General features: G+C 40.9%; 1 protein-coding gene across 1 annotated transcript in view; it reads right to left on the reverse strand.

The window, feature by feature from the left end:
- The window catches only part of plekha7b (pleckstrin homology domain containing, family A member 7b), an 81,462-nt gene that overhangs the window by 25,089 nt on the left and 40,685 nt on the right, over positions 1–15,688 (reverse strand). Inside the window, exons 7-11 of the mRNA XM_019886901.1 lie at positions 15,588–15,660; positions 14,701–14,801; positions 7,741–7,919; positions 5,825–6,229; positions 4,518–5,052 (exon numbers count right to left, since the gene is read on the reverse strand). Of these exons, the coding sequence (XP_019742460.1) occupies positions 4,518–5,052; positions 5,825–6,229; positions 7,741–7,919; positions 14,701–14,801; positions 15,588–15,660 (1,293 nt within the window). The remainder of the gene's footprint in view (positions 1–4,517; positions 5,053–5,824; positions 6,230–7,740; positions 7,920–14,700; positions 14,802–15,587; positions 15,661–15,688) is intronic.

Genomic DNA, 15,688 nt, shown 5'->3' on the forward strand with positions numbered 1-15,688 from the left:
TGAAAATACATTGCCGTTCATCCATATTGTAAAAACGTGCCTATAATTAAGTCTCAAACACTACGGAGGCAGATCACGTGGGTATAAGGGGTCAAATGTGAGGCATGCGTGCGTGCCTGCGTGTGTGTGTGTGTGTGTGTGTGTGTGTGTGTGTGTGTGTGTGTGTGTGTGTGTGTGTGTGTCAGGCAACGTGGCTGGGGATGTTTTTGCAGGGCGTGGATAATGGGTGCGCCTTTTGACTGCAGAAATGTGTGGCTGGAATCACAGAGGAGCTCAGGCTCCAACCACCTGTGGAGTTGACGGTGTAAAACTTTGAACGCACAAATCGGCCTCTTGATGTTTGTCCTGATGTTCATAACGACTTTGATATCCTTGCTATTTACATCTTAAAGGGGGAGTCAAGCCAAAAAATGTCTTTACACCATCCTGAGGACAAGCGGTTTGGATAATGGATGGATGGATAATATGTTCCAATGCAGTCCCACTTGTCTAGACACAGCATTCTGATTAATATTGTCTTTGTGGAATATGCGTTCTGCAAAAAAAATAAAAACGAAACTATGAATAAAATTATTGTGAAATGAGATGAGTAACTTCATGTAGATAAAAGTAGTGCTTTGCTTCCATCTTTGTCCCGATGAATTACATTTATTCAGTGAGGCCTCATTAAGACAAATGGTGCTCTTTGATGCAACATTGTGATAGCTTGATACCAAGGAACGATGTTAAAGTGAGCTGAAGAGCTTCATATGCAGTAGTCAAAAGTAGTGCTTTGTCACCTTCTTAATGCATTTTATACTAAGGGTATATGTTGCATTGAGTCGAGGGGCCATATTTTGGTAGACAGGCGCCTGCACGTAATTTCATTTTGTTGCTGGGGGGAGTCTCTTTAATCGTGTTTGGGACCACATTGCGCCTCACGGCACAGGGAGCTGCTTTAACCCCGAGGTAACTGACAAATTCAGACATAGAATGTAGACTGTGTCTTGATACCAACGAACGATGTTAAAGTGGGCTGAAGAGCTTCATATACAGTAGTCAAAAGTAGTGCTTTGTCACCTTCTTACTGCATTTTATGCTAAGGGTATATGTTGCATTGAGTCGAGGGGCCATATTTTGGTAGACAGGCACCTGCACGTAATTTCATTTTGTTGCTGGGCGGAGTCTATTTAATCGTGTTTGGGACCACATTGCGCCTCATGGCACACGGAGCTGCTTTAACACCGATGTAACTGACAAATTCAGACATAGAATGTAGACTGTGCTCGGCGTAAAATTTCGGGTGGTACAAGTTTAGTTTAGCATGCTTGTAAATTTGGTAGATCGCACTGCATGTCGCTAGGTGTTCTATTAGCACATTTGCCAATTTGGTGAGAAAAAGTAGACGGCATTTTCGACAATCTAAAAACAGGTCTAATCTAAATGGCAGCACATGTGGTGATAACGCAAATTTAGTGTATTTGATCACGAGGCAGGCAGACATATTCGGCACACCGCTGACCTGAGTGATGAATGTCATCGTATTTCAATACTATGGCAATGATTTCTAATCATTATCATCATTAAAATATATTAATAGGACCACCTTGACTGCGTGGCACAACAATTGCATTTTTTTTTTTTTTACGGTAGAAGACAGTGAAATCAGTTGAGTAAAGTTAGAAAAAAACGCACAGAAAACTAAAATACAGTCAATGTGTATTGTTTTTCTATTGTTTTTGTATGTTTTTATGTAACCTTTATACAAAACATTTTGCTTTTCTTCATAAATTAAATTGTCTATCCATCGATTTTCTAAACCGCTTATCCTCACATGAGTCGCGGGCGTGCTGGAGCGGATCTCAGCTGTCTTCGGGCAGACCATTTGAACACATTAAACACACTTGAAATGCACTTGAGTTTTTATTTTATTATCTTAATTGGTGCGGTAGGATACAACCATTTTGTCGTGAACGAAGGGGGGATCGGAGTGGGAGTAAATTTGAAACACATTTTTAGACACACGATGGAGATAAAATTAGGAACATTTATAAGACAATTTTGAATTTAGTCGTGATATTTAGTAATTATTTAATATTGCCAGCAGGTGTGGCACCTGGGGTGGCAAGGCATTGGGTGAAGCAGCTGCCACTTTGGTGCACTTTGGTGCCAAGGAACTACTGAAGTGAGCTGACGTGATTTATTCAAAAAAAGTATTGCTTTGTCACCATCTTGTGGTGTGTGCTTGTGGCATTGTGGTGAGAAATGTAGTGCTTAGAAACCATATTGTGGCATTTCGCTGCCAAGGGACTGTTGAAGGGAGTTAAAGAGTTGCATTAAAAGAAGACAATTGAAAAGAACTGTGTTGAAGTCAGTTGTAGAGCTTCGTGTCGACAAAAGTGAGTGATTCGTAATAACCTTGTGGCATTCGGGTTCCAAGGAACTATGTTGAAGTGGAGCTTTGTGTCGACAAAAGTGAGTGATTCGTATTAACCTTGTGGCATTCGGGTTCCAACGAACTATGTTGAAGTCAGTTGTGGAGCTTCGTGTTGACAAAAATGAGTGATTCGTTATAACCTTGTGGCATTCGGGGTCCAAGGAACTATGTTGAAGTGAGTTGGGGAGTTTCGTTTGGATAAAATGTATTTGCCAGCAGCTTGTGGAATTAAGAGGCAATAGCAAATCTTTTAGAAGTCGTGTCAGCTACTTATAGATTTTCTTAATACACGGTGGGGCTTGGGCACACAAACACCCCATCCCCCCCCCCCACCCCCCCAAAAAAAACCTCAAATGAAGTCCCCCTCGGTGAGCAGGGTGCTACTTGGTGTTGTCCACACTTGACAAAGCATCAAGCGGCATGACTGTCCGTCTGCCCGAAGGTGTGTGTGGCCTACGGGGGGACAGCGGCTTGAAGGGCGGTGAGATGGATGGCGGGACCTCACAAGGGGACGGCGGCACAGAGATGGAGCGGGGCATCTCCACAGTGACTGTGAAAGATGAGGAGTCAGTGAAGTTGGGCCCAGTGTACACGGGTGCCGTGGGACTGCCGTGTCGAAACTGTTGCCTCTGCTGCCACTCATACAGCTGCCACACCATCCCCTCCTTTGTGGCCATGCGCTCGTCCGTGGACATGCGGAAGTGGCTCAGTCGGTCGTGGGCATACTTGTAGTCGCTAGGCAGGTTGAAGGAGGGAGAGTTGCTGCTGGACGGGAGGCAAGGGGACTTTGGCAGTGACTGGCAGGACGTGTCTGCTGTGCTGACTTTGGGCTGTAAGAGGGGAGTTCGCCGAGGGAGGTTGTGCTCGGCAGAGGCAACGCTGACAGAAACAAATGACAAACGATTAGTTCAACTACAGCTCAAGGGCAGGCCGCTTCAGCATTTATTCGTCATCCTTGATAGCTAGCTTAAGGTCCATATACTCGTTCACTCTTCGTCCTCACTAGAAAGACAATTCGACGCACTAGTAGAACAACTGTAATACAAGTAAGATTCTTTTCCACTAGAGCATCACATTTCTGCACACAAGTAGGACAACTGTGGCAAACTAGTAGGTAGCACGGTTGTTTCCCAACCCAGAGGTTGGTGGTTCATGTCGAAGTGTCCTTGAGCAAGATACTAAATCCCCAGTTGCTCCTGATGCTGCGTCAACAGTAGGTGAATGAGGTTAAAAATGTAAAGCGCTTTGAGTACTCGAGGTAGAAAAGTGCTGTAAGAGACAGCCTGTTTACCAATAGTGATTTATTTTCCCATCGTAATTACTGGAATTGCCATTTGCATTTTTTTCAAGGGCATCTTCCTCTGCAATAAATTATACTCTATTTTAATTTAAAAAATCGGATTTATTTTACATAAACGTTGTGGCCTTCTAGGGTAGTCTTATGCTAAAATAAAGACAAATGAATCAATACAATTTTGAATTTAGTCGTGATATTTAGTAATTATTTAATATTGCCAGCAGGTGTGGCACCTGGGGTGGCAAGGCATTGGGTGAAGCAGCTGCCACTTTGGTGCCAAGGAACTACTGAAGTGAGCTGACGTGATTTATTCAAAAAAAGTATTACTTTGTCACCATCTTGTGGCATTGTGGTGAGAAATGTAGTGCTTAGAAACCATATTGTGGCATTTCGCTGCCAAGGGACTGTTGAAGGGAGTTGAAGAGTTGCATTAAAAAAAAGACAATTGAAAAGAACTGTGTTGAAGTCAGTTGTAGAGCTTCGTGTCGACAAAAGTGAGTGATTCGTAATAACCTTGTGGCATTCGGGTTCCAAGGAACTATGAGTTGTGGAGCTTCGTGTTGACAAAAATGAGTGATTCGTTATAACCTTGTGGCATTCGGGGTCCAAGGAACTATGTTGAAGTGAGTTGGGGAGTTTCGTTTGGATAAAATGTATTTGCCACCAGCTTGTGGAATTTAGAGGCAATAACAAATCTTTTAGAAGTCGTGTCAGCTACTTATGGATTTTCTTAATACACGGTGGGGCTTGGGCACACGAACACCCCATCCTCACCCCCCCCCCCCAATAAAAAGCTCAACAAACCTGTGAGAGGCGAGTAAAGATGTGGCCCGGGGAGGTTGCTCCAGTGTTGTCCACACTTGACAAATCATCAAGCGGCATGACTGTCCGTCTGCCCGAAGGTGTGTGTGGCCTACGGGGGGACAGCGGCTTGAAGGGCGGTGAGATGGATGGCGGGACCTCACAAGGGGACGGCGGCACAGAGATGGAGCGGGGCATCTCCACAGTGACTGTGAAAGATGAGGAGTCAGTGAAGTTGGGCCCAGTGTACACGGGTGCCGTGGGACTGCCGTGTCGAAACTGTTGCCTCTGCTGCCACTCATACAGCTGCCACACCATCCCCTCCTTTGTGGCCATGCGCTCGTCCGTGGACATGCGGAAGTGGCTCAGTCGGTCGTGGGCATACTTGTAGTCGCTAGGCAGGTTGAAGGAGGGAGAGTTGCTGCTGGACGGGAGGCAAGGGGACTTTGGCAGTGACTGGCAGGACGTGTCTGCTGTGCTGACTTTGGGCTGTAAGAGGGGAGTTCGCCGAGGGAGGTTGTGCTCGGCAGAGGCAACGCTGACAGAAACAAATGACAAACGATTAGTTCAACTACAGCTCAAGGGCAGGCCGCTTCAGCATTTATTCGTCATCCTTGATAGCTAGCTTAAGGTCCATATACTCGTTCACTCTTCGTCCTCACTAGAAAGACAATTCGACGCACTAGTAGAACAACTGTAATACAAGTAAGATTCTTTTCCACTAGAGCATCACATTTCTGCACACAAGTAGGACAACTGTGGCAAACTAGTAGGTAGCACGGTTGTTTCCCAACCCAGAGGTTGGTGGTTCATGTCGAAGTGTCCTTGAGCAAGATACTAAATCCCCAGTTGCTCCTGATGCTGCGTCAACAGTAGGTGAATGAGGTTAAAAATGTAAAGCGCTTTGAGTACTCGAGGTAGAAAAGTGCTGTAAGAGACAGCCTGTTTACCAATAGTGATTTATTTTCCCATCGTAATTACTGGAATTGCCATTTGCATTTTTTTCAAGGGCATCTTCCTCTGCAATAAATTATACTCTATTTTAATTTAAAAAATCGGATTTATTTTACATAAACGTTGTGGCCTTCTAGGGTAGTCTTATGCTAAAATAAAGACAAATGAATCATGAATTAATATGAAAGACCGTATGTTTACCCGTTGTACTTCAATCAGGGTTGTAAACTTACTAAACACTGTAGTCTGGATGTCATGTTGGCCACTAGAGGGCATTATTTAGCTATGTTTCAGTCCTGCTGCTGACTGAGTGGAATCAACTTTGATTCAAATTAACGATGAAGACTGCCACTGACCTCTTTGGCGGGTCACCCTTTTGAACTTTAACCCAGTGCTCCACTTGAGCCAGCGTACTCTTCCTTTGTGCATGTTTCTCTGTGTCAGCCCCTCGCTGATACAAGAGGTTTCCATTGTGCTGTTCCGATGGCAAAGGCCCTGGCTGGACACTCAGGTGGCCGTTCCTTAATGGGCCAACATCCACGGAGTTTGGAGAGAGTCTCTCCCTTGGATCCGACAACCTGGGCCTTCCTTGGACCTCCAACGTGTACCTCCCTTCTTCTCCGAGAGCCAGTCGTACACCATCACTACTGGGGTGCTCTCTGTCCGTTCTTGGAAATGTTTCTGACTGAGGTGTGGTCTGCTTGACATGGTTGGTCTGCGCAAGCGCCTGCTGTATGCTTTTCTCCGGCCTCTCTATTTCTCTGAAAGGAGGTGCAGAAATTGTCATTCAAGAATAAGAATGTACTTTGGCTGAACATTCATTTTCAAGCGCACCCATCGTGAAGTTGCAACAAAAAGATGTTTTCTTTTTTTGTATGATATTTCACAATGACAGTGCTGCTCAGCATCCATCCAACATCCAAATGTAGACATAACATGACGGACATTATGGTATATAAGTGTAACTATTTATTTTGCTACGAAGCACTACTTTATTTGATCCTCCTTGAAGAAACACAAAACAGCAATTTCAGGGACACGTGTAAAATATGCAAGGTAATTATGAAAATAAAACATAGATGATCAAACTGACTTTTTTGGTCAATACAATCAGCTAATAATTGATTTTGTATCATTTAAGCACATTGCACCAGTTTTAAAATTGCTGCATTGGTTCCATGTGGTTTTTCTGCTGTAAATTGGGAATTTCTCCATTGTGAGACAAATAAAGGTTTTCTTATCTTTGTTTGGCTTTTAAACTATTTCTTTTGATCTTTTAATTTAGGCCTATTTTTATCTAATCTTTCTGTTTTTAGTTCTTAGCTTCTTATTTTGTTTTGTCTTTTAGCTTTGTTTTTTTTGTTTTTTTAAGTTTTTATCTTGCTTATTCTTTTTTTTTTTTTGTATCTTCGAGCTCCAGTGTTTCATCATGGGGACTCTCTGTAGTGGTGGCGCTCCCTGTGGCCTTGGGCTGTCATTCCTCTCAGCGTGAATTTTTCCTCATATGGTTTCTCTGTACCTTGCCATGTTTTTTTTAACTGGTTCAGGTTCTGTGTGTGCGTATGTGTGTGTGTGTGTGTGTGTGTGTGTGTGTGTGTGTGTGTGTGTGTGTGTGTGTGTGTGTGTGTGTGTGTGTGTGTGTGTGTGTGTGTGTGTGTGTGTGTGTGTGTGTGTGTGTGTGTGTTTGTGCGCGCGCGCGAGCACATGGCGTGCTTATGGGGATATACTTTATGTCTTTGTGTATGTTAGAATGGAGGGGGAAGGTCTTTTTATGTTACATTTTGGATGGTTTTATAGCACAGCACTTTGGATTTCTATGTATGAAAAGTGATGTGTGAAAAGTGCTATATAAATAAAATTTGACTGATTGATTAATACATACAGGGACAATTGACATTGTTTTGAGGTGCAAGAAGACCAACGACAGAAGCACCTGTCTTCACTGGGGCTTATGTCCAGCTGGCAAAGGGCTTCAGTCCTTATTTAGATGCACCTCAGAAATGATCATGGCCCTGAACAGATGGCCAGAGCCTGACCTGCTAAAATGAAGCCTCAGAAGACAAGCTGACTATAGATCATATACTTTGGTCATGCAAATGTAAGTAGAACTTGTATCGAAATGGTGCATCCAGTTTCTTTTTTTATTTTTTAAACGACACCAGTTCATTTCACACAGATTGCCATGCTTTATGAAGGGGGCAGGACTTTAGTTATACAGATGGAAGCCCATCCAGTGGGAGGGGAGAGACCTATCCCGTGAGACGAAACCAACCTCTTAATGGTGTGAGTCTGCTGCATCAGCGCCGCCTGGTTCATGGCCCGTATCCAGCCGTTCATGTCCTCCTGTGTGTCTGCGCTGAAGAAATACGTCCGCATCCCGCAGTGTTCCGCCTGTGAGCCAATCACAGAGTTCTTATTGTAGATGTAGGAGCGCATTCCCGTGTGGCTCGCCTGTCAGAGGGAGACAAAGTGAATGTAGATGTGAGCACTAAAACGAAACAGTGACAGATGTCAACTAAAGAATAAAAAGTCATAAAAAGTCAAATAAAAAAGTCAAATAATCACACGTGTGCGGGGGGGGGGGGGGGGGGGGGGGGGGGGGGTGGAGTGGTACATTATAAACAAAAGCTTTATTCAGTTTATGACAACTAGCTACCAATCACACAGCGTGAGATACAATTAGTTATGGGATATTTGCAAATTACTACTGTAAATACTGGATTGTCCTTGTAGTTTTTCATTATAATCAAGAGAAATAAATCTGCATAACTGTCCATACTAAAACAACTCATCTCCTAATTTTACCCATCCTATCCATACAACTAATGGTAAACCAAAGCATCACTGCCTAAGTGAAGTTCCATTGTATTCAACTTACAATACACTTGTCCTCACAATTGTTTTTAAATTTATCTAGGGTAAAATATTTTAATATTTTTTGTTCGACTTGTCTGTGAAATAATTTGAAGTGTATCATTTTAATTGAATCATTATTTCAGTACAGTTTTCCCATGTATCTAAACACCGTGTTAATGTTCAAATTAGCGTTCTGTCATCGTGACTGACAATATTATTAAATATATTTTTTAGCAATAACACTTCCATCTATTTCAATGTTGGTCGAGATCATGGGGAATGGAGAGTTAAGTATTTTTGTGGTGTTAGTTTTGTATGACAAACATTTAATCATGCTGATTTATCATTATTCACAAAATGACACCAGGTCATTTGCACCATCAACATAAAAAGACATCTGCTGACATTTTCAAGAAAAAGCCCCATATGATCAGAGCGCATCAAATTATTGTCATCGTCATTTATGCATCTTAATATTAAGAAATCAGCAAATGTTTGAGAAAATTAGATGCAAATTTTAGCAATAGAATTCTGAGTTGGATCATCTGCACCCACAAAAACAGATGTACAGTCAAACCTCGTTTCAACATCGCCCATTTACAATGTTTTCACCCCTTCAATATTCACATTTCAAAGTCCTGATTTCACCTAATTCATTTTCCATTTGCTGATTTTGCTTTCAACGAACATCTTTATATCGTAAACTTCATGAGGCCCACCAGATTTTTCCCACAAAATAGTGAAAAGGCCTTCGAGGTACTGTATGTTCTAACGAGGTTCGACTGTACGATGAAGTTCAACCATCAGTGTAAAGGCTGTAAAGCTTTTGACTGGTAGAATGAATCCCATATTGTCTTAATATCGTTTTGCATTTGAAAATACACATAAAACCTAATGAGGCAATTTCACAATTCTGTTATAAAAACAGCTCTGAGTTATAATGTGAGAGATACACTGCAATAAAATGCACTGACTAGTTGCTATATCCTGAAGCTCATTCAGACTACAGACTACAAGCTATTCATGGAGACAAGTATTAACAATACTTGGGGAAAAAAAAATGTAGAATGTGAACTGTGTCTTTTCCAGAGGTGGCAAATGTACTCACATTCTATATTTAAAAGTGCATAGAAGTAAAGATACTTCTGTAAAAATAAAAATAAAAAAGATTTTGGTAAACGTAAAACAACTGAATTCGGGATGGAAATATTGGGATTAAAGTGTAAAGAAATTAAAAAAATTAATACACAAAAGTCACGAGTAAATAATCTATTTAGAGCAGGGGTCGGCAACCCAAAATGATGAAGGAGCCATATTGGACATAAAAAACAAAAAACAAATATGTTCGGAGCCGCAAAAAAAAACAAAAGCCTTCTATAAGCCTTGTAATGAAGGCAACATATGCTGTTAGTATCTACAGTATATTAGCCTACTATCAAAATGACTAAGTTGGCTACAAATACTATATTTTTCCCTGCACTGCATCCTGTAGAGCAGAGGTGCCCAACCTTTTTTGACTTTTCGATCAACCAACCTCCCGCGATCGACCCGTTACCGCACACGCACACATACGCACGCACTTACACACACATGCCTACATACCTTCGTCGAGACCAGACTCGGACTTTTGCAGCGTGTTAACTACGTAGCTCACGTGTACCGTTTTAAAATGCTTCAATCGTTCCTCCAGATTCCCATTCTTTGCCAGTACCCTCTGTGAATTGTATATGAAAGGCCGTTTTTTTTTTTTTGTTTGTTTGTTTTTTTACAACAGCCGCCTGCCTGGCATCCCGCCTTGCTAATTGAAACGTGTGTTTAGAGTAACACTCTGAATGTCAAGAATGTATTAAGTGGTTCATTATAATCAAAACATTCATTGCCAAGAATGAGTTCTTTTTTTTTTTTTTTTTTTTTTTTTTAAAACGGAGGCGCAGAGAAGGGGTTTTGGATTGTGCTCCCCATTGAATTCCAAGCACTCGAGGAATGGTAATGAGCCAAAACCGCCAGTAGAGGTTAGTGATGCGCCATTTTAGATGTAAAATCACCTGTTTCCTAGCTGTGTGACCATTTTTCAGTTACTTGAGGATCATTAATGATGTGATGGCTTCATAATATTTCTTAATATTTCTTATAAAATAATATTTCTTTTCTTTTCTCTTCTTTCTACCCACAATCTTGCTGCTGAAGGCTGTAAATTTCCCCAGTGTGGGACAAATAAAGGATATCTAATCTAATCTAATCTAATCTAAATCAGCCAGAGAGCACATAGAGGAAGAAACTATTTTTGCCTGTAAAATTGAATTATCTTTATTCACTTAAGTGTTTTACAAGATATATGGTTTATTTGTATCGAAAGGTTTGACAGTATGTAATCAAATGTATCACTAGTAACGACACTTATTTTTCTGACACCGTCCCTACTCACTCTGCCCACCATCACATTTTTAACTAACTTTACGGCCAATGTCAAATGTCATTTTTAGTGGGGGGGGGGGTTGTTTGTTAGTTTGTTTTTGGTCATGTTTTGCTCTTGAAAACCATTCCTAAATGTTGTTTACCTGCTTTGTAGAATGAAACCACTGTTTTTGGTGTCACAAAAGAAAAAAAATACTTGCACCAAAGCCTCTGTTCTGCTTTATTTATTTGCTGTCTCAAAAAGTTGTTCTTTTACCCCGGATTATGTGAGGAGCTGCTCAGTTTTGTAAAATTTAGCTGTGTTCTTCTGCTGGTTAGTAGAGAAAGATAAAAGGTAGAATCCACAATCTTCTTTCCCTTTGGAAAGAAGACAGTCTATTCTTTCATTTGGTAGGTTCAATGTGTAACTGAGGATAGAACATAATCTTCTGTGGCTCTTGAAACATCAGTTAAAATACTCAAAAATGGCTGGCGCTCTAGGGGTCGTCTTTTGTTAAAATGGATGGTACTGACTGAGTTTAGGACAGTGACAAATATTTGTACTTCCCACCACTGGTCTTTTCCATGATGACAATGACAACATGATGGCTGATAAAGAGCATGACAGGACAAATACCAGAGCCGATGGGAGTACTATTTGTTGGTGCTGGCTAGCCAACCCAATTAGACATTTGTTGCTATGCATGGTAACAAAACCAGAATTGCAAGCACAAACCGATTTTGACATCAAATCATTAGCATATTTGGTCAATTGTGCAAACACTGTGCATGTCACTCCGGCACTGACACTGCAGTTTCCTGCTGATTCAATTTCCCTAAGTGCAGCTCCAATATCAAATGTGTCACCATCCAAATAAGGCAAAAACAATTTGTTAAAATTAAGAGCACCTCAAAGGGCTCTGGTATCGATCCACCATATGTTGCTGGTTCATGAATGAAAACACGGTACCAATGCACATTTAGGAATGCACATTGTACACCAGGAAGAGTGAGGTGACATTGACGATGATGATCACTGGTGATGATGTAAGTGAAATCAAATACCTACAAGTATTCATGCAAGACAGGAAGCTTGTGCGAGTCAGGACGGCCGCTTGCAGAGAGAACAGTACTCACGCCGCCCAAGCACACACACCCGGTCACAATGGAAGGCAATTGACCAACAGGAAATGAGAGAGACATATTGAGATGGGTTAAAAAAAAAAAAAGAAAAATAAAGAAGAACAAGAAGATCAGAGCAGGAGACATGAAGAACAACAAATGGCTCAGACTATAAACTTGCCTTGACAGGTCATTACAGGGAACATGGTCAGTCAGTATATGTTTACCGATGTCATCAAAACAAAAGTGACCATATTATCTAAAAGTAATACTAGAAATACAGTACATGGTTGTTGATGACCCATTTTTTTTAAATTTCCTCATGCAATCCAATAACCCAAGTGGATGAAAGCAAGTTTGCCCTTTAGAACACAAGCGAGTTGATGTTCAATTTCAGAGAGCTTGGATGTGCAAAGCAGTTTTTAGGTTTGTTTTCAAGTCTGTATCGACCATGTGTCGCCAATGTGGTCCACTTGAGTAGCCCTCGAGAGTATTCTAAAAATAGCTCATTAGGAGATGACTTGCCCTGAAATAATTTGAGCACATTTGTTACTTCTGAAGTGCTAATCAAACTGGTAGCCCTTCACATTAATCAGTACTCCAGAAGTAGCTCTCAGTTGCAAAAAAAAAGCCTCAAAACCCTGGTGTTGACCATTTCATATTTGTAAATAATAGGCACCATGATACTTTCAGGGGACAGGAAAGGGTTTGACTGCCGCTGAACTGAAAAAAAAACCCCGACAAAATGTGTTGTTTAGTGTAGCTCTGCCAGAAATTTGCTCAGTTATTTTTTTTTCCTTGGGTAAGACTGATTTTAAAACAACAAAATGGCAAAAACACCAAAACAACTGACATAAAACGTTTTTCTACACATTTTTTGACGACATCATGTTACTTATTTTTGCATTTTCAAGACATTGACCACGCTATAAATTTACTGGCAGAGCCATGGTGTCCCTTTTAAAAAACCTTGAATTAATATTTCAGCTATTGCTTGTGTTAAAAAAAAAAAACTTGACAAATAAATGTTCCAACAGCTTTATGAAACAATATGCGGTCACCTTCAGGGGGTCCACTGCAGTTGCTTAAACATTTTGAACATTCCGGTAAATTACACTTTCATCAGCCACTTCCCACACACAAAACATACCAAATATGAATATATGAACGTTGTAAACTGTTACCCATTTTTGTGACAAAATCACAAGGTGGATGAACGGTCTTAACAAAGATGATTGCAATGATAAGACATTACTTCTAGTTATTGTCTCCATTCAACATTTACTATCCAAGTTATTGCAGTCCAACACAGGCATGTACAGGTGAGTTGTTGTCAGCTCATGAATTATACCACATGAAACGGACAATTTCTCACAGGTGTGAAAAAAAGTTAAGAAGCTCTTTCCACTCCTCTCTGCATATAAGCCACAGTTACTTGCAAGCTGCAAGCACAACCCATCATTTATATGCCCAGCTGCACAATTAACTTACATTGCAGTATGACATTTAAAGGCATATGCGACTCCTTCAGAAGTTTACGGGCATATACTGTACATGTAAATCCAACAACAAGAAGTACAAGTAGATTCTAGGATCCTGGGTGATTGCAACAGAATTCCCACCAGCTGCAGCGCTACATCAAATATTCAAGCACTATATTTCCACAGATGGCGGACTACAGTATAGAACATTGTCACTGGGGCGGAAATAAATGAATGCATTTCCCGCCCTCTGGGAGAATTCACAGAAGGAAATGTGCATTTAAATGTTATCCTTTGGAGCCACCTGTTCAAACTTGACCACTGTTTGCTGTAGTATTACTGCTAGTTACACTTATGTAGCCAGTGGGATCGCTGCAAAATCGGGAGGGATTTTGCCCAAGTTCACAATAACTGCATTGTTATATTTTTAGCACAATGAATGAAAATGAAACCCAAAAGCTTTTGGTAACTCCCCCCGCCAACCATCAGTCTATAAATCAGATCATAGAAAAGTCTGTCGTGCTTGACGTACTGTACATATGCTAATTCATGCAGGAATCGTGCCTGGAATACGTAAAAGATTCACTGCAGCAGAGGCAGCCATCACTGGGGGTTATTAAAAAAAGGTTAACAACCAGACCTCGGCCATCTGGAAGAACTCCTCAGAGCTCGTTCACTGATGTGCTGGCAAAATAATTCTTGCAGAATGTAAACATACTGTAGTTAGTAGAAAGGGTTGACTGTTGGATCATTTCTTTTTTGACATTCAGCACCATCGAAAGCAATGACGCTCTGTTTTAATAGATTTATGGTCCCCAACCATTGCAAATATTGAGGACTCACTATTCCACTTTTTAGTTTTAGACGTTGTAGGTTCACCTCTATCAGGTGTACTGTTCAATAATGCTGTATAATACTGTGCAATGTTTAAGATTTATTATTCAGTTATCCCGGGGCATTTGCCTTCAAATCACTACAAAAATAATTTTTAAAAAACTGCAAGGTACATTTGGGAAAAGTCAGTCTTGCCATTAGAAGATAACTTTGACTTAACATCCAGCTGATTGCCATTTTCCCTCCTTGTTGACTTATTGATGTGGGCTGGTCTTGAAAGCCGTTTGATATATCAACCTAAAGTTGCATATCAAGCATTCTGACTAAATGCTCAACGATATCGATGCTCAAACGGCTTTCCATATTTGTTAGCCTCTAGCTTCTCATTACCTTACTATACATGAATTACGTTTTATCAAGGAATCCATATTAAATGGCTCAATTACTTTTGTAGCTCAAACAACAGATGATGAAAGGGTGTATCATGGGCCCGAAACTAATTATGTGTGTTCATCATCTTGTCACCAATAAAGGAATATTGCTACCTTGAAAGCATATTTGCGGTTGACATGGTCCTCAGGTGCAACTGGTGCAATGAGATAGCTGGGCAGAGGAATGCTACCAAGGACCGTCTCTTCGCGGCTGTCTAAAGCAACGACAATAACAAACACACACAAGCATGTAATTGCACCCAAAACTCTGAGTCCTGCCAAGATGTTTTATGATGTTTACAAGACATTTGATAGTTCCGAGTAGCGGGGAAGTGTGCAATAATTTGCGGGTGACAACTGTATGAGCGAGGCCATGTGGTACTCAGAGGCCTTTGGTTGATCTATTAATAGAGGAATGGTGCACCACGTCATGATAATCTCCACCCAATCTCAATGAGGGAACAATCGAGTTAAATGGTGTCTTTTTTTTTTTCTATCCTTGCATTACCGGTAATTCTTCGGCTTTTGAATAAATGTTTCAACTCATAAATGTGTTTTCAAAGAAATCAAGTTATTCGGATTCCAGATTCCATCATAATCAAATGAACCTCGGTTGAACCACAAGAAGAAAGGTAAGAGAAAAACACAGATATCAAATAAAATTCTTGACAGGTTACAATAAAAACAGGTGACAAACAATATTAGCCCTTTTACGACACCATGAAGGACGCAAAGTTAGACAGGATTGGTCAAATATGGTCAGCCAATGAATGTTTATTCCGCGCGGGAAAGAGCCATGCCAAGAGTATTCGGAAACTGAAAATAGTGTGTAACCGAGTTGTTTGTAAATGAGGCCATTGAAAAACTGAGGTTTCATTGTATAGAAAAAAAAAACGTTATTGGAAAAATTAGCTTCCCTTACAAACAGATGTACTCTTAACATCACAAATCGTTTCGATGTATTTTCTTGAACCTTGGACAATTGCATCACTCACGCTCACCTTTGTAGTAAAACAAGCAGAAGTCGGACAAAACAAACCACTTTCGTTTCCAGAGTCGCATTCCAGAGCTGTCCTGAAAGTTCATAGTAAAACGCACGTGT

The sequence above is a fragment of the Hippocampus comes genome, unplaced genomic scaffold (assembly GCF_001891065.2).
Source record: "Hippocampus comes isolate QL1 unplaced genomic scaffold, H_comes_QL1_v1.1 scaffold261, whole genome shotgun sequence".
Taxonomy (NCBI): Eukaryota; Metazoa; Chordata; class Actinopteri; order Syngnathiformes; family Syngnathidae; genus Hippocampus; species Hippocampus comes.